The sequence below is a fragment of the Vulpes lagopus genome, chromosome 9 (genome assembly GCF_018345385.1).
Source record: "Vulpes lagopus strain Blue_001 chromosome 9, ASM1834538v1, whole genome shotgun sequence".
Taxonomy (NCBI): domain Eukaryota; kingdom Metazoa; phylum Chordata; class Mammalia; order Carnivora; family Canidae; genus Vulpes; species Vulpes lagopus.
The window spans coordinates 67,169,512-67,191,836 of NC_054832.1; the positions used below are offsets into that span (position 1 = coordinate 67,169,512).

General features: G+C 39.5%; 1 protein-coding gene across 1 annotated transcript; it reads left to right on the forward strand.

Moving 5' to 3' along the window:
* Window positions 1–349: 349 nt before the first annotated feature.
* GGH (gamma-glutamyl hydrolase) lies at window positions 350–21,827 on the forward strand. Its single transcript, XM_041768897.1, has 9 exons — window positions 350–544; window positions 4,259–4,373; window positions 8,215–8,265; window positions 11,730–11,814; window positions 13,940–14,078; window positions 16,288–16,394; window positions 16,476–16,566; window positions 19,384–19,521; window positions 21,439–21,827. Exons 1-9 carry the CDS (start codon window positions 436–438, stop codon window positions 21,558–21,560), a joined length of 957 nt encoding a protein of 318 aa, XP_041624831.1. The 5' UTR covers window positions 350–435; the 3' UTR covers window positions 21,561–21,827.
* The last annotated feature ends 498 nt before the right edge of the window (window positions 21,828–22,325 follow it).

Genomic DNA, 22,325 nt, shown 5'->3' on the forward strand with positions numbered 1-22,325 from the left:
GTCACCATTGCTAAGGACACGCAAGGTCTCCCCTTCGGGAGGGAGCTACGTTGGCGCAAAGTCCCCGGGCGCCTCCTCGAACCTCTCGCCGACCCCGCTGGCGGCCTGGTTGCAAGATTCGCTCAGACCCAGGCCCGGGGCCTTCCCCTTCGAGAGCCCGGGCTCGGTCACGGGTGACGGGAGGTCACGGCCATGGACGAGCTGAACCGGACGAGCCCGTCCACCTCGAGGAAACGCCCGCCCGGGCCCCGCGGCCGCCGCGCGCGCCGGAACTACATTTCCCACAAGGCCCCGCGGCGGAGCGACGCCCCCGCCCGGAGCCCGCCCCCGCGCGGCCCGGAGCCCGCCCCCTGGCCGCCGCCGCCGCCGCCGCCGCAGCCGCCGCCGAGGCCAGCCAGCCGCGCCTTTGAAAGGCGGCGGGAGGCGGCGAGCGCGATGGCGAGCTCGGGGCGCCTGCTCTGTGCGCTGGGCCTGCTCCTGTGGGCGGCGGCCAGCCCCGGCTCGTGCTCTCCTCGCGCCTCCACGGCCAGCAAGCCCATCATCGGTAAGAAGGCCGGGCGGGAGCCGCGGGCCTGCGGGCGGGGGTCGGTGCCCGGCGCGTCCCGCCCTGGACACACCGAGTCGGGGGCTCGGGCCGTGCCCTCGTTCGTAGACGGGTCGGAGCCGCGCCGCGCCGAGCCGAGCCGAGCCGAGCCGAGCCGCGCCGAGCCGCCCTTCCCACCGAGCCAGCACCGCGAGCGCCGGGCGGTTTCCTCGAATCCGTTTGGCTCTTAGGGCTGGGGGAGGAGGGTGCGCTGGGACGAGCCCTGCGGATGGTTTTCTCTGCACCAGGCTGGGGGTTGCTACGGGCTCACCCGGCTCTGGACGTTTGTGGGTCACGATCGCAAGGAGCGAGGGCCTGCGTTAACGTGCGGGGGATGGCCGGAGCCAGCTGCTGCCGTGTACGTCGGATTCTTGTCGTCTTCAGCACGGGAGGGCAGCAGGGGCTGCTATGATCCCAATGTCAGCTCTCCCTGGTGGGGAAGTGAAGCACGCATTTCTTTCATTTCCAACGCATTCGTGTTTTATTTTATATTTTATTTTATTTTATTTATTATTTTATTTTTTATTTTATTTATTTATTTTATTTTATTTTTTATTTTATTTTATTATATTATTTTATTTTATTTTATTTATTTTATTTTTTATTTTTTATTTTATATTTTATTTTATATTTTATTTTGTATTTTATTATTTTATTTTATTTATTTTATTATTTTTATTTTATTTATTTATTTTATTTATTTATTTTATTTTATATTTTATATTTTATTTTATTATTTTATTTATTTTATTTTATTTATTTTATTTTATTTTATTTATTTATTTTATTTTATTTTTTATCTATTTTATTTTATTTACTTTATTTTATTTTTTTATTTTATTTTGTATTTTATTTTATTTTATTTTATTTTTTAGCGCATTCATGTTTTAAAGAGTAAAATCAGTTTGCATCGCCAGAACAGACATTCGATGCGGGGAAGGGGAAGGCTACCCAGCCTAGAATTAAAATTTGCCAAAAGCAGTTTATGTCAGACAGTTAAGATTGGCCATACTTTAGAGGTAGTATGATGCTATTGAAAGTCTTTAACCTTCCTAGAAGAGGAACATCATATTCTGTAACTAAATAGAAAGTAAACGAATATATATATTTTTTCATATATATTGGTAGTGCCCAATTTTCAAGTGCGTTCTGTATCAACATTTGGAACGGAATGCCTTATTTTCACAGCTATTTAAAATGGTGGCTAGATTCCCCAAAGAGAATTAACTCAAAATAAAATTCTGTATAGTGCTTTGAGAATTGTGAGTACCGAGAGGAGGGAAAGAGAGGGGAGAAAAAAAAAAAAAAAAAAAAGGAGGGATTCTTTCCCTTTCCTAGAAGCAGTGGTAGTCCAGGGTCAAATACAGAAAAGGGGAATGTTTTTTCAGTCCCATCAGTTAAGACAAAATAGTTAACTAAGCACCTACTATGTGCAAGGTATTAAATTAAGAAGTGCAGAGGAGTCAAAGACAAGGAAACCATAAAAGTTGTGAGGTGGCCTTAAAGTATGGGTAGAATTTGGGTCACATTTTGAGGGACTTACAGCCTGAGTTTTTGCCTTCTGGATGGGAAAAGTGAGTATGTGGGTGTAGGGGCAGGGAGGGGGAGAAGTTGGTGTAATTTACATTCTAATATACTTTTCTCCTTCCTGGTACTTATGTTCAGAGGTCCCAAACCTTTTTTGTAGCGCCTCACCTTGCCTGCCTTGTACCACTCCATTCTCCATTTCCTGTGGCTCTCCCTAATTCTTTCCTTACCACATTTCATTTTCCTCCGCAAAGACAGTCTTATTCATAGCAAGAAAAAACAGTCGTAACAAATTGTGGCATCTGGCAAGTGTTAACCGATGCTTCACAAATGCCAACTTTTGTGACAAGCTGGAAATAGAGAAGTGATTGATTTAGACAGCTCTTCCTATTAGGTGGCCTATAGAGGCATTGAAGGTGTTCCAAATGCTGAAGCAGTAAATGATAAGGGCACAGGTGTATTCTCCAGATAGACTTTTTTTTTTAAAGATTTTATTTATTTATTCATTCAGATGAGAGAGAGAGAGAGAGAAAGAGATAGAGGCAGAGACACAGAGACACAGGCAGAGAGAGGGAGAAGCAGGCTGCATGCAGGGAGCCCGATGTGGGACTTGCTCCTGGGTCTCCAGGATCACGCCCTGGGCCTAAGGCAGACACTAAACTGCTGAGCCACCCAGGGATTCCCAGATAGACATGTTTTGATGTGTATTAGATGAAGTACTGTGCTGGGGCTGAGATTTCAGTGATAAGAGGTAGGTGGGGCCGAGCGCATAGGGTCTTGTAGGGTTTATAAAAGTTTAGGAACCCATTGAAGTACTTACTTAGAGAGCTACCTCCTGTTGATTTGTTGTCTCTGATCTCATTTCCAATTGTTTTCTCCCCTTGCTCACACAGAGCTCTAGTCATATGGACTCCTTGAGATGTGAAAGGCACATGCCTGACTCAGGGCTTTGCACTTGCTGTTCCCACACCCTGAAACCCTCTTCTTCCAGATGCTTGCACATAGTTTACTCCCTCATCCCTCTGAAGTCCTGGCTCAAATGTCATGTTCTACTTTCTCAGAGAGGACTTGCCTGCCTGTTGTATTTAAGGAGACTTTCTTCCCCCGGATAGATGGGACCAACTCCTCCCCTTCTCCAACACACACCTTCTTACTCTACTTACTTTTTACTTTTTTCCCTTAGCATTTGCCACCGGCCATCAGACTTTCTGTTTTAACTTCTTATCTTGTTAATTATTTGTCCTCTCTTCTCTTCCTCCCACACACTGGGATTAAAGCCCACAAGGGAGGGATTTTTCTTTTGTTCACTCATGTGTCTCCAGCGCCTAGTTCAGTGCCTGGCATATATTATGAGTCAGTAAAATACTGAATGAAGAAATGAGTGAATGAATGAATGGCGATATATTCAGATTTCTTTCCATGTGGAGAACTGGAATTGTGGAGGATTGTTTAAGAAAGGATGCAGAGAGACCTTTTAAGAAGCTATTGTAATAGTCTGCAGAGGAGGCAAGATGTTGATTGCTTAGATTAATGTAGTATTGCTGATGTTGGAGGGATGTGGACAGAAGATATTTCCACTCTTTTGCTTTATTATCAATGAAGCAGTGTGTCTTTGAGTGCGGGACAGGAGAGGCCTCCTTCTAGACTTAAAGATGTGACTGATCCAGCTTGTGTGAAGGAGGCTGGTGCTATTGTAAAACCTGCACTGGGGCTTATTTGGTCTCCTTCGTGAGGTGAGAGAGAGGAGGCTACTTAAAACTCTGATCAGGGATCCCTGGGTGGCGCAGCGGTTTGGCGCCTGCCTTTGGTCCAGGGCGCGATCCTGGAGACCCGGGATCGAATCCCACATCGGGCTCCCGGTGCATGGAGCCTGCTTCTCCCTCTGCCTATGTCTCTGCCTCTCTCTCTCTCTCTCTCTCACTGTGTGCCTATCATAAATAATTAAAAATAATAAAAAAAAAACTCTGATCAGTCTCTGCTGCTCTTTTACCAAAGTCTATGGATGTATTTACAGAAGAAGCTTTGTATTTAATTCTGTGAATTAAACAAGCAAAGTACTGATATTTTTACTGTGATGTGTCTCAGTTTCTAAGTAAGAAAAAAGGGAAATTGTTTGGAACTAAATTTCTTTCTTTCTTTGTAATTTAGGAGTATTAATGCAAAAATGCCGTAATAAGGAACTGAGAAGCCTGGGAAAATACTATATTGCAGCATCCTATGTAAAATATCTGGAGTCTGCAGGTGCAAGAGTTGTACCAATAAGGTATGAGCTGATATTTTTTACACTGTATAAATAAAAACTCCTGTTTTATCTTAAGTTATTTTTTTATCTCAAAAATTAATGTTTTCTTTGCTATGATTGTATCATTTAAATGTGGTAACATTGCTCCTAATTTTTGTCATGCACCTAATGCTTAGAGTCATTAAATTGTTTCAAGTAAGAGGCTGTCTATATTTACAATGCTATTAGAGGTCTGTCAAGCGTGTTAGGTAAAGAATGAAATGATAGTTTCCAATACCCCAGAAAAGGTGGTATTCATCAGACATTTGGAAAATAATGGAGTAAAAGAATTGACAACTTAACCAGCTTTATTCCATAATATTAGGAAACACTATGGAATTAGGGAACACTTATAGAATAAAACACAGTTTTAGAAAATAACTTTTAAAAAACCTTCACACTCTTCTTTAAAAGTTTATAAATAACTAGCACAGTGGTGTTGCTTCAATATAAATAACAAGAATTGCAATCTTAAAGGAGCTACATTACTTTTTGTGATATAATGGCATAGTAAGATTAAACGATTTATGTCATATTTTAGAATCTTCCAGCTCTCCTTGTCTAATCCACTGTAAGTGATTTCACACACAAAACAAACTGCTTGCTTTGGGCAACCTGTTTATGTGATTAATTCCACATTAAAAAGCTATAACAAAGAAAGGTACTGTTGAAATAAAACACTAATAATCAAAATGCAAACATCACAACTGAGAGAATTGTACCACAAAATGGTTTTATGTTTAGCCTCATACGGATCGTCCTCTTGTTTGATCTTTTATGTTTAATTATCTCTACCCCATTTGCTTTTGACATTCGTCTTTCATTTTTTTTCATAGCAAATCTAATTTTTCAAATGAAACCTTATTTGGAACCCAGATAACACCAGAGTTCTAGAACTGAGGAGGTTTCAAGGCTTCAGAACAGTGTTTCAAAGTTTTGATCATGGGAGCTTTTTTCTGCAAGTGTTCTTTTAGGACATTAGTGCCGATAATCTGGATTCAAGGTAGGAGAGACACAAGCAGGTAGACCAGTTCAGAAACTGTCGAGGGAGGCTAAGTGTGAAGTGATGAGGCTTGACCTACTTGTAGGATCGATGGGTAAATATTCTCTAAAAATATCAGCAAGATTGAATGACTAATAGAATGAAAGGACATAGGGAGGAATAGTTGAGAATGAGGAGTTTTGAAACTGGGCAAGTTTTGAAACTCGGAAGTTTTGAAACTGGGGAAGTTTTGAAACTGAGCAAGTTTTGAAACCTGATGACTTAGCAGCAGAATGCTGGAATTTATGACAGTCACTGAAAACATGACTGTCAGGATGGAGGTTAATTTCCAGCTTGGGTTCCCAAAGTTCATCTTAAGGTATATTGCTCAGAATTAGAATCATATTATCCTACAAAAACTATGTAGTGCATGGCAGCTAAATTCCCAGAGTAACCTATAAAGGATGACCTAATATAGAAAGAGAATGAAGTGGCCATACAATAATGTTGAATTTATTTCTGAGTTTTGGATGCTGGGAGCCAACTTCTGTGATTTAGAAGGGAAAAGGAGGAGGATGGGAGACCTAGGCAAAATTCTGGAATAGTTAAAGAAATTTGTCTTTGGTTTCCTGTCTTCTTGGGTGCCTGTTGCCCTGAGGTTATCATAAATCCTCACTGAGGGGCTTGTGGAACCCACGAAGCATCCTCCTGAGAGGTAACCTGTGACAGCCCATGGGTTGCTTTTGGTTTAAAAATGTAAAACAGAAAAAAAAAAAAGAGTAAAACAGTTTTAAACATTTATGAATCAGAAGACTTAAGAAAAGTCTGACTTTCTAGCCTTCTTCTTTTTTTTTTTTTTTTTTTAAGACAGTCGGCAGGGCTGACTTTAAAATGAAGTAAGTGCCCACCATTGGCAACAATGCCTGTTACTCCTTTTCTTGCTGCTGAAACTGTCATCTGCCATCTTTAACAGACTCAAGCTGTTTTCTTTTAGATAAAGAGAGAATAAACTTTTTCATGCCCTATTAAGAAGGTCTTTGGTTTCTAGAAAGTCTGACTGCAAATAACATCTGTATTCAAAGAATGTGACCTGGCCTGTCTTTCCTGTCCAGACTCTGAGACACTGGAGTTCGGGACACTTCTTCCCCACCTCCCCTCAACAATTAAGCCCCTTAAGGGTGATTAGCAGGGTCCAAAGGTTCTGTCATGGACAATAGGGGAGGCATTTATTTAGAATTAATGAAATGATTGAAACCAGGCCACCCGGCTAGCTGGTAGAAGTCCCTGGAATGTAGCTGAGTGATCTAAATCCATTCTGGTGGTGATTGTATGTCCTGGTTTAAATATTCATGGGGAAGATTCTGGGTCCTGACGGTTTGGTTCCCTTTTTATTGACACAGTGTGGGGAGGTTGGGTTGGCCAAATACTGGGAATGTGGACTCAGATTTGAATCTCCGTGTCACGTCCCAAGTCAGGGCTATTTGTCCATTAATCCTCTGTCTAAAATATTGCTAAGCACCACTGCAATATCACCCACTGCCTTATAGCTCTCTCTTGGGAGGAGGATTATTATGAACTTTTTTTTTAAAGAGCATTTGAGAGAGTGAGATAGTGAGCACAGGGAGAGGGAGAATTTCCAGTAGACTCCCTTGCTGAGCATGAAGCTTGACACACGGGCTCAATCTCACAACCCTGAGATCATGACCTGAGCTGAAATAACAGTCAGATGCTTAACCAACCGAGCCTCCCAGGCACTAAGTAGCTTGGACTTGCAAAGCTCATTTGTACTTACAGGAAAACCCAGCACAACGAAGCACAGCCCAAGTTCTGGGCATCATAAGTGTATTTAAAAATGGAAGAGGTGTTGTAATGCCCACCCCCCCCCACCCCCGCCCCTCCAAAACGGTCCCTGGAGTAGGAATGGACTTTGGTTGACGTTGATCATAAGCCTACTTCTTTTATGGCTGATTGAGAGGGTATCATACCTTGTTATTTTCTTAGAGAACCAGAAGACTGCTTAATGTAGGAAAGTTCTCACAGGAATTTCATAACCAGGATACTCTCTTCTCTCGTTCTTGCATTTTCTTGAACTGTTGGAAGAGCAAACCCATTTTACTGTGACTTAACTAAATTTTCACGTATCCCATCACTTTTTTCTGGAGAAGGGTCTAAAATCATCAATAACATAGTGATGTTAGGAGCCCTTAAGTGGTGTTTCATGAAAGGAGCTTCAGCATAATTACCTGGGCAACTTAGCTTCAGAATAATTATCTGGTGTACAGTGATGTGCATGCAGCCTGTCCCTAGATCTGAACTCATGACTTCTGAATACACAGTTGTGTATTCAAAATCTTTGCAGTTGGTGGTGGGGATGGAATATAGCAGAGACTTGACATTTATATGTATTGTTTTTATCTGCCCAAACTGCTTATAGTTAAGGTAGGCAGATTAATAAATCTGTTTACTTAGTCTTTATATAAAACTACTGAACATCCTTACATGTTTTTGATGGTTTTCATCTAGCAGAGAAATTACTGGTGCCCAAATCTCATGGTCTTTAATGTTTTACATATTAACACGAACTTCACAATATTAAATTATATGAGACCACATAAAAACATGTTTACTTGTCTGATTAGCAAAACAAGGATATAATTACAGTATGTGATTTTCATGTAGTTTGAAAAAATTCCTCTAGGAAGGGAGAGAAAAATTATCCGGTATTTAACAATTGTTTTCTATTTGTCTTTTTAAAATTAATGTGGGGACTTCACTTACAGCCTTACATTTTTCCTTTGGTTTTGGAAATGGATCTTTTGTAACTGTTTTTATTGTTTTCAGGCCTGATCTTACAAATGAAGAGTATAAAAAGCTTTTCCAATCTATTAATGGGTAAGTTGGCAATTGGTTTGTTACAGGGTATGAGGTAGATGTAATCTGCTTTTGCAAAAAGGTACTTACAAATATACATGTTACTGTGTAACTATCATATAGTAGTGTAATGTTAGTTTTCCAAGTTCTTTTATAGGAATTGCTTTGTTGAGAAATTGGAAAAGTCCTGCAGAGAGAAGGCAGCTTAAGAAATAAATGTTGCATAGTGGATCCATTAAACATATGACATAATCTTTGGTTTTTTTAATGCTTAAATGCTTACTCTCTTAAATATTTTGAAGCCACTTTGAATGCCATGGCATACTGCTAATTTAGGAGATTTAGAAGTCCTAGTCTGAGGATAATAATCGATTATCTTTCAGAGGATAATTTGAATAGAATTTGGAAAAAAGCTTTCTGTTCTCTGGCTTCACCACAAAAGATATGATTGGTTAGCTTAACAATAAAACTTTTAATCACATGAAAAATGTTCAACATTACTCATAATTAAAGGTTAGATAATTATAGCAATTAAAAACTATTTTTAACTATCAAGTTGGCAAAGAAGACAATTTGTTAATACTCTATGGTGAGGCTGTGAGGTAACAAGTATTCTCATACTCTATGAGTCTGTAAGTTATATAGTTTTTTGTAGGATAGGTTTGCAATATCTACTGAAATTGAAATGAAATAAAAAATGCACATACCTTTTGACCCAGGAAATCTGTCAGAAGGAATTTTATTTTATAAATATATTCTTCTTGTTACGTGAAAACTTAGACCCAACACTCATAGTAGAATTGTCTGAAATATCTCCAGTTTGGAAGCCACCCAGTAGTCAGTCAGTTGGGAATTGGGTAAAAAGAGTTTGACTACATGCATATAAAAGAGTATTATGGACAGATTAAAAAAAATGAGGGTATTAGTAGATTCTGGTTTGGATCACTTGTTATGTGGACAGTGTGATACTGTTATGTAAAAAAAGCAAGGCACATAATGGTTTGTATAGGATACTCTCATTTGCTTTTTTTTTTTTTTTAAGGTAGGGGTGAGGAGATTAAGCATAGCATAATCTATCAGGTGAACACACAGATTTTAAAGCTGGTAGTTTTTAAAGATATTCATTCATTCATTCATTCATTTATTTATGAGAGAGAGAGAGAGAACACACACCAGTCTGGGAAGGAGAGGGGGAGCAAGAGGGAGAAACAGACTCTTCCTCACCAAGCAAGGAGCCCAAATGGGACTAGATCCTACAACCTTGAGCCACAATCAAAGAGTCCAGTGCTCAACCGACTGAGCCACACAGGCGCCCCTAAAGGTGGTTGTTTTTTATTGGGAGTTGAGTAGAAGAAGTCTATTTTATGATAAAGCTTTTATAAAAAGAGCTTCTTTCCCTGCCACCCTGACTTTTAAAAGCTATGTTTATTACTATTTTTTTTTTGAAGCTATGAGTAAAACATTTACAGTACCCATTATGTGCGGTGTACTTTGGCATAGAAGAGATAAGTAAGTCCAGGTCAGAATATATTATAGAACTTCAAAAATATACAAGAAATATATACCAGAAAATGAGCTGTACTCTCCTGCAACTTCAGAATCACCTTTATTGAGCCCGTGTTACACAGTGAACCCCATACTGCTATGTGAAGGAACATAGATGCAAAGGCAGAGACTTGCTTTTAAAGGGGTTTCCCAATCTGAAAGAGACAGACCTAAAATTTTACTTTATGAAAGGACTTTGGCATTAAACACACCAGGTTTGAGCAGAGGCAGCTTTTTAGTAATGGAGTAAATGAAAAGGGACACCTGCTAATGAGCCTTCTTTAAGCCGCTTTTAATTGTAGGGTTTTCTGCATAGTTTCATGGTAGATGTTATACCTTATAGTAAGTTTTCTACTAGACTATGAAAAATTCCTCATCCTTTTCTCTCCAAGCTAATACCAAGAGGTAGAATGTATATGTTGAATGAACAGTAGTCTCAAAGTGAACCTTTGGGGTGCCTGGGTGGCTTAGTAGGTTAAGCATCGGTGGCTTAGTAGGTTAAGCATCTAACTCGGGTTTAGCTCTGGTCGTGATCTCAGGGTCATGAGATCGAGCCGTATGTCAGGCTCTGCACCAAGCGTGGAGCCTGCTTGGGATTCTCTTTCTCTCTCTCCCTCTGCCCTCTCCTCACCCCCTGTCACATGTGTTCTCTCTCTCTTTCTTAAAAAATGTGAACTGTCATATATCTCAAATTCATATTTAAGTATTTTTAGAATTTTAACACATTTAATCCAGTTTTGTAATCTTTTTTTGAATAACTAATTATTTGAAGACTTTTATATATTTTAAATTTTATTTTTAAAAAAATTTTTTTAAAGATTTTATTTATTTATTCATGATAGACACAGAGATTGAGAGAGAGAGAGAGAGAGAGAGAAGCAGAGACACAGACAGAGAGAGAAGCAGGCTCCATGCTTTGAGCCCGACGCGGGACTCAATCCCGGGACTCCAGGATCACGCCCTGGGCAAAAGGCAGGCGCTCAACCGCTGAGCCACCCAGGGATCTCCTATATTTTAAAATTTAATATAAAAAGTTGATACAGGGATGCCTAGGTGGCTCAGCAGTTGAGCGCCTGCCTTTGGTTCAGGGTGTGATCCCAGAGTCCCAGGATCGAATCCCACATGGGGCTTCCTGCATGGAGCTTGCATCTCCTCTGCTTATGTCTCTGCCCCTCTCTCTCTCTCTGTGTCTCTCGTGAATAAATAAATAAAATCTTAAAAAAAGATATAAAAAATAGTAAATATTTTTCTGTATCTCTCCTTTATGGGTAGAATAAAATAAAATCAAACATGACTTCCCCTCTTTTTTCCCAGAATTTTTCTGGATTTTTAATTTTGTTGTTTCAAAAATTTTTAATAGTGTGCGTATTTTAGAAGAAATTTCAGGGTGATAACAAAAATTAAATTCTCATGAATATTTAATTTTAGCCTACATATATTCTTATGACCATTTTGTTCTTCATGATTAAAAATAATTCTCTACGAGCCAAGACTGACTCATGATTGTGGGCCTGTAATTGATTTTGGCATCATTGATTCCATAATTTAAACCTAGCTGTACCTAGAATTTTATCTCGACTTTATTTCTAGCTTTGTACACTCTCCTCCTCTTCCCCACTTACTTATTCTTAATTTATCCACCCTCCATCTCAAAAATAAACTTGTTTATTGAAGAAGTTTTGGAAGAATGTGCACAAAAGTATTGTTAACTGTGGTATTTTACAAATGTGTAGGAATGTAAATACTTTATATATTTTTGTCATAATTTTCTTTCTTTAGTGATATTGCTGCTGATGTGATAAGGAAAACGTTTTATTTTTATTTATTTTATTTATTTATTTATTTATTTTTTTTTTTAGGAAAACGTTTTAAAATAAAATAGAGTGTTTATTTTCTGTGGGACATAGGTTTGAAATGCACCCTATTTGATGTTGTTTCAGGATCCTTTTCCCTGGAGGAAGTGTTGACCTCAAGAAGTCAGGTTATGCTCTCGCTGCCAAAGCATTTTACAACTTTGCCAAACAGGTAAATATCAGTTGCATCTTATTCCAGGTGGGTTTTGTTAATTTTGCATGAGGACAGTTCTTTCTTTCTTTCTTTCTTTCTTTCTTTCTTTCTTTCTTTCTTTCTTTTTAAAAAAAATTTTTTTTTTATTGGAGTTCAATTTGCCAACATTTAGCATTACACCCAGTGTTCATCCCGCCAAGTGCCCCACTTAGTGCCCATCACCCAGTCACCCCAATCCCTCGCTTACTTCCCTTTCCACTACCACTTGTTCATTTCCCAGAGTTAGGTGTCTCTCATGTTTAGGACAGTTCTTTCTTAAGCAATGTGGTAATACTTCCCTCACAATGACCGCAGCTTCATCCCCCTTTAACTTTTGAACTTCCCGCTGTTTAGCAGCCCTTGGTGGCACTCACCTGTTTCCTGTGTTTTCCATTTAATTCTGGGCTTCCGAGGGAACCAGGGCCTGGCAGACTGGCCGTCTGCACTAGTGCTCATTGGTATGAAACAGGTCCTCATGCTAAGTAAGCTGTTTTTTTTGTGCATGTACCAAGCATTGTTCATATGTTACTAGTTCTCATCTCCTCTTGAAACCGCTCTTCGTCCTGACTTCTTCTATCCTATTTGACTTGTCCTCACAGTTACTCTGGACTCCACATTCAGATAGCCGGCAGAGCCTCTTGAATCCTTTTGCAGTGTCTCACATTGAGCCTGCCTCTGCACTTTACCTCAGATCCTTACTGTTTCTCTCCTGAACTATAATCTTGATTGCCCTCGTATCTGCCCCTGCCCTTAAATATTTCCCTGAAGAACTGCTTTTAGCCTATGAGATACTTGTTTAGAAACTTTTAATTCTAGGCTAAATAATCTGTAGCCTTTCATAGTCTTGGGATCAAGACGTAGAGTGTGTGTCCCCGGCCCACTTTCCTAGCTTTTCCTTATGCACATAATTGAAGCTGGTTTGGTATTTCTAGCATGTATTCTCTGTCCTCCTACTTTTAAACTGGTTTAGTCTGTTTCTTTCCATTCCATCCCTAATTCACAACTTGTCCATCTTTCCAGGAAAAGGTCCTCCTTCCCTTCTGCCCAGATTTATTTCCCAACTCCAACAGGAATGGCATCCTGCTTCCCTCTTAACAGAGTATTTTGTTGTAGAATAATTCAAACATTTATTTAGCTCCTGCTCAGTTATATGACAGGGTTCATGATCTTCAGGAGCCTCTATTTCAGAAGACAGAATATCTTGACGCTGGTTATTCATGTCTCAGCAGATTTCATGGTCCTAACACCCTTTGAGGTGTTCCTCATTTCATATTATACAGTACCATGTACTTAGTACATGCTCAGTGGATATTATTTTTTGAAAAAGTGAGCAAAGTGGAAATTTTATAATGTGAATGATTTAAAATGCATTGGAAATATATATTTGAATATTATAAAATAGTCATTTTGCCTTTTGCATAGAAGAATTCGTGTAACTAGCTTGCTCAATTAAAAAAAGACAAAAAGGAGCCACCGAACCCCTAAGACCCAAAAGTCTACTTTTTGAAATGTAATTACCTACTTGAAGATACAAAAAAAAACAAAAAACAAAAAAAGCTCAGCAACCTCAAACTTATTTAGCCACAGCTGTTTCTTTCCTGACTGTTCCTTTCTTTCCAGATCATGGATTCCCTCTGATTTAAATTTGATTAGCTGAAGGTGGTATGATCCAGCTATTACTAGAAATCCAGCGAATAATCCAGCTTTCCTATAAATCCTGAGATAATGAAGGAAGAACTTCAGAGTGTGTTCAAACCGGGCCATCATTCAGAGCAACAAGATTTGTAGAAGATGTATAAATAGACATCTGTCTAGCATTATCTTTAATATTTGCAGTTCCTAATTGTCACTTGTATTGCTTGGTAGTTGCCTGGCAGTTTCTTTCCCAGCACAGCTGAGATTTGGAGAATTTGATTGACTAAAACTGAATTATTATACAGGAGCTTGATCTGAGGAAAGGTTAAGTGCTAGCCTACTTAGTGGATCCTGGAAAATTCTTTAGAAACCCATGCATGATTCAGGTGCCTGCCTTAAAATGACAAATCAATTGTATAATTTTTGTTTTAAAAAGTTTGAATAACCTTTTCTCTTTTACTCTGCAAAGAGTTTTGATGATGGAGACTATTTTCCTGTGTGGGGCACTTGCCTTGGATTCGAAGAGCTTTCATACCTGATTAGTGGACAGTGCTTATTAACTCTTACACATACTGATGGAATTACAATGCCACTGAACTTCACTAAAGGTGAGAATTCTCTTTTCAAACATTTTTTTAAAAAAAGATTTTATTTATTTATGAGAGACACAGAGAAACAGGCAGAGACATAGGCAGAGGGAGAAGCAGGCTCCTTTTCGGGAGCCTGATGCTGACTCAATCCCAGGATCCCGGGATCACAACCTGAGCCAAAGACAGCCACTCAACCACTGAGCCACCCAGGTACCCCTCTTTTCGACCATTTTAAAAATATTACTTGGGCTGGATTAGTGAGGAGCAAATATTCAAGTCAGAAATACTCCTAATGTTTACTAATTTTTAAATTATTTGCACAAGCTGCCGATATGAATGATCACTTTTCTTCTGAGCTGTGATGACAGCTTAGGAGTTTTGAGTTTTGACAGTTCATTGCCTATAGGGATATCAGGACCATGCATGATTAAGACCTCTAATATTGGACCAGAGCTTTAGTCCTAGCTTTGTCCCTTTTGCGTTGGAGAAAAATTTAACCTCTCTTGACTTTAATTTCCTGGTTTTAAAGGCTTTTCCTTTTAGAATTGTTTGTGAAGATTAAATAAGATACTCCTTTTTAGCTAATGTGCTAAGTGCTTTAAATACAATTCATAAATGTTAGCCATGGTTACAGTACAGCATTTTTCTCTTGACTGTGCACTCTGTTCTAACCCTAGCTATGGTGTGCTGCAATTCGATTCTGGTGTAATCACCTCAAGTTAGCACAGGCTCCATAGTTATAGATTATCTCACCAATTAGACTGCCCTTAATTCAGATACCATCCACAGGTCATATCCCCAGGCCACCCACACTTCTGACCAAGTGGCCACAATTTTAAGGATTCCCATGACCCTTCCTGAGATTTTATAATTCACCAGAATGACTCACAGAACTCAGAAAAGTGCTGTGTTTGCACTAACAATTTTATTGTGAAGGATACACATAGGATGAGGTCCCGCAGGGAATGCAGAGCTTCCATGTCCTCTCCCTGTTGAGTCAGAGCACACCATTCTGCTGGCACGTCAATATGTTCACCAACTGGAAAACTCCCATGAGCTTTATTGTCTAGAATTTGTTACTGGGGTTTCATTGCAAAGGCAAGCTAGATTTAATCATCGGCTGGGTGACTCAACTCAATCTTTATTCCCCTTTCCATCCCTGGAAATCAGGCTGGCTCAAAGTCCTAACCTATTCTAATCCTGTGGTTGATTTCTCTGAGGATCAGTGATCTAGGGGCCCACCAGAAGTCACCTCATTAGCATGATGAAAACACTCCTGTTGCTTAGGAAATTCTGAGAGTTTTAGAAGCTCCCTATCAGGAACTCAGGGCAAAGACCAGGAAAATTCTTTGTTATATCCCTCTGTGTAACTAGGTAATGATTCTTGTAGGTTACCTATCTCTGAATCCTCAGAGTTGAGTGCTGTCAGCTCTTTCTGTTCTCATAAGGATTTTGGATGGAAAGCAATAGTTGTTATACATAGAACCTACAGAATGCTTTATATACTTTCCAAAGTTCTTTCTCACATTATCTTTCTTAATTATTGCAAGACCTCTGTGCGAAGTACATGTATTAGGTCAGACTATTTTGGATATATGTGGTGAAACACCAGTGTGTATAAAAAAAGAAATAAAATTCACCCAAGTACCTTACGTCAGGATTTTTATCTGAGGTGTAGGATTCTCATGGAAGCCATCAGCATGCTGAATGAGAGACTTCTTTTAGGGAAAGCTGGTGTTGAGGTAAATTGCTCTTTTTGATCTATTTACTGAGTAGGGATCTCTTGGCCTGTTTAATGTTCTTTCCTACATTGTTGGTATTTTAAAACTTTTTAAATTCCAGATACTTTCGAAAATGTGTTGCATGTTCTGGATCATTTCCTGAGAAAACAAAAGTACATAGTATATTCATGCGGTAAATTGTACCTGTTTTCAAGAAAACACAAGTTAAAATTTTCTGTTTCTTCTATGGCTAGGCTGATAATTATCTGCCAGAAGGATTTTAGTTATTCATGTTAAAATTCTAGAAGTACTTAATATGGAACTTATTTGAATTTATATGTTAGACTCATGAATACATGAATACATGTGTGGAAATGATATGTTTTGCTTATCATTTGGTTATCTTATGTCTTAATTATGGCCCTTTTTGGCCATACATCAGTGAGTTCAGTGGATTTTATTTTTTCTGTGTTTAAATTATTTCTCTTGTGCTTAAATTATTTCAGATGCATCGCAGAGCAGAATGTTCCAGAATTTTCCTCCTGACTTGTTGAAGTCATTATCAGTGGAACCTCTGACTGCAAACTTCCACAAGTGGAGCCTCTCTGTGACGGTATTACATTAATTAACAATGAAATTAATGCAGGTAGATTAACTACAGAAGTAATTATTTTGTTTTATTTTTATACTCTAGAATTTTACAAAGAATGAAAACTTAAAGGAGTTTTTCAATGTATTAACTACAAATACAGATGGCAAGACTGAGTTTATTTCAACAATGGAAGGTATCTATCATGGCACATGGACACTTTATTTCACTTATATTAATTTTGATTTGATGCTTACGAATAAAATCATGTTACTCTGGGGTGTGGGGATAGAAGCTAAGGCATTTTGGGGGATAGGAGGTGTGTTTTTGTCTATGTTCCAAATCAGTTGTGATTTACCTGGGTCATCTGATAGATGGAGTGATGGAGAAGGAAAGTAAAGAATAAGGGGGGATTAGATAAAGAAATACATGGAGAAAATGACTTCTGTTTCTAGCAGTGTTGTAGAATGAGTACTGTGATGGATTCTCCTCCCAACAACAACAAAAAATATGACTCATGTTCAGACAAACGTCTTCCTAAACACAAATTTACCCCACTATCCAAAAGTAGAGCCTTTCTATGAAACTCCTAAGCCACAGTGGCACAAAACAGAGTATCTCTCCACTTTCCAAGAGTTCAAGTTAAGCCACTTTGGTTTTATGAAAGACCTGCACGAGGACCTGTTTCCTCTAACAGAGAAATCTGAAGAGGATTTTCACTTTTGTGAAATAAAGCTGTGACTATACTAGGGTAAGTCTTTCATAACAGGGAAGTGGCATAATGTGGAGTTTTGGAAAGCAGAGGGATACCTGTACATTGATGAAGTGACAGAATACTCAGACCAAAACCTCTGGTAGTTAAGTGGAGTAGTTTTTTTTTTAATAAAGTATAGTTGACAAACCATGTTATAGTAGTTTTTGGTGTACAACATAGTGATTCAACAATTCCATTATTATGCAGTGCTCACCACAATAAGTGTACTCTTCTATCACCGTAGAGTTATTACAGTATTATTGACGTATTCCCTGTGCTGTACTTTTTACCCCTGTAACTTATTTATTTTATAGCTGGGAGTTGTAGCTTTTAATACCCTTCCCTTATTTTGCCCATCTCCTCATGCCCTTTCCCTCTGGCAACCACCAGTTTGTTTTCTGTATTTGTGAGTCTGTTTCTATTTTTTGTTTGTCTTGCTTTTTAGATTCTACATATAAGCAAGATCGTATAGTATTTGTCTTTCTGTCACTTGTTATACTTAGTGTAATACCCTGTTGCTCCACCCTTGTTGTCCCAAATGGCAGGATTTCATTCTTTTTTTATGACAGAGTAATATTCCATTTTATGTATATGCCACATCTTTATATACATTCATCTATTGCTGGACACTTAGGTTGCTTCCATATCTTGGCTCTTGCAAATGATGCAGTAAGCATAGGGGTGCATACATCTTTTTAAATTAGTGTTTCCGTTTTCTTCGTGTAAATACCCAGCAGTGGAATTACTAGATTATATGGTATTATATTACTAAGTGGAGTATTTAAACCAGCATTATTATTACTGAATCAGGAGGATGAAAGATGAACCCCCACAGTCAAAGTACCCCATGCAGCAGGACCCCCAACAAATCCTACCTACATAACTGTGAGAATTGCCATCTTGTACTTTGACCCTTAAGGGAGAGGGGGTGGTGGTAAATAAGCCTTGAGCATTCATAATGACAGGCTGGTCACATGTGGCCTGCATTAAACTGGGAAGTTCAATAAATCTCAAGTCGAAATTTTTGTTTAGAGTTGTCTCAGTCTGGTAGTGTCCCAACATGCATGGAAAAAGTGAATATTAATAATTCTCTCTCTGGAGAAAACTTCATTTTTCCCAGACTTTAAGGGAGTTCCACATTATGAGGCTTTAAGGAAAAATGAGCACTTCCTAGCCAAAAAATCAAGTACCATGAATGAGAGCTTACAGAAACAATAGACATCTTTGAGTCAGGGAGGCCGGTCAGTGCTACCTGAGAGGCCAGGGTGCTGGAGGGGAGTAAACTGGAAGAAGGTGGGTGTAGTTCATGTTACCTGAAGATTGGCCTTATTACTGGCTTGCTCTTGGGGGAGGCCAAAGGTCGGAGGGTTTACAAACAATATCTGGGGAATTCTGGGGAAGGTTGGTCAGCCCAGCCGGAAGTGAGCTGATCATCTTCTCTTTAAGTCTGTTTCCTGCCTCTGTGTTTTGGTCCAGCAGTAGCACTGCCATTTGCCACATCAGCCTAAGTGAGAAACGTAGATGTTGTCCTTGACTTACTGCCCTCCTTCTCTGCATCTAAAAAATTTGTGCCACTTTTCTGCTCCCCAGATGCATGAAAATGTTACCTCCCATCCATCCAGTTTAGCCTTGTTCTATAGTAACTACTTTCCTATCCTGCCAATTCCTCAGTAGCCTCCTAACTGTCCACAGAGCCACTTCCCAGGCAGCCTCTGAAACACCAGTCATGACTTTAGGAACCATCCCACAAAGGGACATAGTTTAGGCTGAGACAAGTTGGCTGGCATAAAAGGACCCCAAAAATGCATGGCATAGTTTGTTCTCCTATGAATACATCATTATAGGAGGGAAACAGACCCTTGGTGGAGGAAACGTGGGTCACTAATCACATGGGACAAATTTTGTCTCTGGGAGAATAAGCACAATTTTACTTTGACATTGTGAGTTATAAAATAATGTTTTACATAGGCTATAAAACATAATTTTATTGTAAATTACATTTTAGATCATTCTTTTTTTTTTTTTTTCATTTATTTTATTTGAGAGAGGGAGAGAGCACATGCAATGTGCTGAAGGAGCTGAAGCAGAAGGACAAGCAGACTCTGCACTGAGCAGGGAACCCGGTGATATGGGGCTTGATCTCACAACCCTGAGATCATGACCAGAGCCTCAATCAAGAGTCAGACGCTTAACCAGCTGAGCCAACCAGGTTCCCCTTAGACCATTCTTAATACTTACTCATTTGTGTTCTTCATGCAGGGTACAAGTATCCAGTATATGGTGTCCAGTGGCATCCAGAGAAAGCACCTTATGAGTGGGGGCAATTAAAAGGCATTTCCCATGCACCTAATGCTGTGAAGGCTGCATTCTACTTAGCTGAGTTCTTTGTTGCTGAAGGTAATATGTGGGTATATAATTTTATTAGTCTAGTATATGTAGTTTTGGAGGAAATTGTCCTGATCTGAACTTTGTATACTCTTTTGCTCTATAGATGTTCTGTAGGTTTAACTTTAACAAAAAATTAAATTATGTGAAAGCCCTGAAATTCAGATATTAGGCATTCAAATAAAACCAGGATAGTTATTTCAGTTAACAGTATTGTATGCTCTGAAGTACGCTAAATTCTCAAACAATAGCATAGATTGCTGAGTTCTTTTCTTTCTTTTGTTCTTTCGTTCTCTCTTTCTCTCTCTCTCTTTCTTTCTTTCTCTTTCTTCTCTTTGTTTCATTCTTTCTTCCTAGATTTCATTTATTTATTAGAGAGAGAGAGAGAGAGAGAAAGCACGAGTGGGGTGGGGAAGGGAGAAGCAGGTTCCCCGCTAAGCAGGGAGCTCAGTGTGGGCTCAATCCCAGGACCTTGAGATCATGACCTGAGACAAAGACGCTCAACTGACTGAACCACCCAGGTACCCCTTTTGTTTTTTTTTGTTTTTTGTTTTTTGTTTTTTTTTTTTAACTTATTTATTCGTGAGTGAGTGCATGCAGGTGAGGGGAGAAGCCAAGAGAGAGAGAGTCCTCGGGCAAGCTCTCCACTGAACATGGAACTCAATGTGGGGCTCTATTCCAGGACCCCAAGACCATGATATGAGCTGATCAAGAGTTGGCCACTCAACTGACTGAGCCACCTAGGTGTCCCTAGATGCTTAAGTTTTAGTTGAGTGATACAAGTATGAGACAGAGCTACAAACACAATTGCAAGGGACAGGGCATCATCAGTCTGGTGAGGCATGAACTTTGGCTGGCTGGGTTTGCCCCCTTTCCCTAAGCTTGCCTTAAGCTTTTGTCAACCCTCCTGCTCATACATTATTAGTAAAGCGCTTCCTCGTGAATTTACTCTGGTTAAGAATTACATTCAGTTGAATGGGTAGTTTCATGACCAAAACCCCAAATTGAAAACAAAATCTTCCCAGGTGCAGTATTAATCCCAAGTAACATTTTTGTGTCATGTGTACGGGGATAAATGAGAACAGCAAATAGGTGGAGTTGGTTGCAGTACTATCACATGGCAGGGCTATTCTCTTTATCTCTATTTCCCAACATTCTTCTTCCTAAAACTGCCACAAAGCCTGTATTTATTTCCACTTGAGGATAAAGTCTGAGCCCTCACTGCTTTACACTCTGACGTCAGCCGACTTGTGCCTCCTCGTCTGTTACATTTCTGTCTTATCTCCCACTTCTCTGCCTCAGCTTTGCCAGTTTCTCCATTTCCTTGACTCTGGGAGCATCTCCATGAACACAGACGATGAGAACAACACAGTGTATGATTCTGTGTGGCTACTAGGCAAGGTTCTTTTTTTTTTTTTTTTTTTTTTTTTTAATTCAAGAGAGAGACACAGAGAGGCAGAGACAGACAGAGGGAGGAGCAGGCTCCATGCAGAAAGCCTGATGTGGGACTTGATCCCAGGACTCCAGGATCACACCTTGGGCCAAAGGCAACTGCTCAGCCACCCAAGCATCCCTAGGCTAGGGTTCTTGAGTGCTAGATCCTTGCCCCTTTCTATTTCCATCCCTGGGTCCTGCATCAAATCTTGCAAATAGTAGGCCCTTTGCGAGTGTTTAGATCAGCGGGAGAGTGAGCCCCACACTGGATCTGGTGCAGGGCTGATGCAGATGCTCTTTCAGCAGAGGCAATAAATAAGTTAGGTGCTGCTTTATCTGGGAGAAATCTTAGAAGACATTTCTCTTTTTTTGATGGTATTTTTTTTGGTGATATTTTCCTGCTTGATACTGCTGATTATAGGAAGAAATGTTAGAGGGTAGCCTTTTGAAAATTTTATCCAATCTTTTTAAAATTTAACTGTCTTTTTCTTGCAGCTCGGAAAAACAGTCATCATTTCGAATCTGTCGTTGAAGAGAATGAAGCACTGATTTATCAGTTCCGTCCAGTTTATACAGGAAATATTTCTTCATTTCAGCAAAGTTATATATTTGATTGACAGAGATGTGTTAACAGAGAATTTTTGAATCATTCCATGATTAAACTGTTGCAATAACTTGCTACTCATGGCAATAATGGAAAGCCACACAGAAAAGATCCCTTTTCTATGATATTACTAGCTCTGATTCTTCATTCAGTGTATTTGACAATTTATATCGCCTTTGATAATCAGTGAGATAAATAATCCCAGTGTATTTCATGGAAAAGCTTTTATCTGAAGATTAGAACAAAACAAAAGGATTGAAAATAAATATTTTTTTTCTTATTGATTGTGGAAATAAACACCTCCCCCTACCCATCAACCCCATCCTTACCAAAGACCCTTTTTATATCCTACCTCTAGTTCACTGTGAGTCTTTCTTTGAGTCTTAGGAGTATTGGGGTTATGTGTGTGTGTGAGAGAAAGTATGTGAGTATGTGTATGTGAGAGAGTGTGTAAGAGTGTGTGTGAGAAAATTTGTATATGTGAAGGTGCATATATGTACATGAGTGTGAGGGTGTGTATGTATATGAGTACGTGTACATGAGGGTGTAAGTGTGTGTGAGAATTTGAATATGTGTGAGGTGTATATGAGAGCATGTAAGTGTGTGAGGATGTGTACATGAGAGAAGGTGTGTATGTGTGAGAGCGTACAAGTGAGAATGTCTACATGAGTGCGTAAAGGTGTGTATGTGAGTGTAAGTGTGAGAATGAGGGTGTTTGAGTATGTGTATATGAGAGTATGAGGGTGTGTGAATGTGTACAGAAGAGTGTGTAAGAGTG

Bases quoted from the DNA above. Each gene is read 5' to 3' on its own strand.
- GGH (XM_041768897.1), top strand. From the start codon at position 436: ATGGCGAGCTCGGGGCGCCTGCTCTGTGCGCTGGGCCTGCTCCTGTGG. The intron at 14,079-16,287 runs GTGAGAATTCTC...AAATTATTTCAG, and splicing joins GCCACTGAACTTCACTAAAG to ATGCATCGCAGAGCAGAATG. The intron at 16,567-19,383 runs GTATCTATCATG...TTCTTCATGCAG, and splicing joins GTTTATTTCAACAATGGAAG to GGTACAAGTATCCAGTATAT.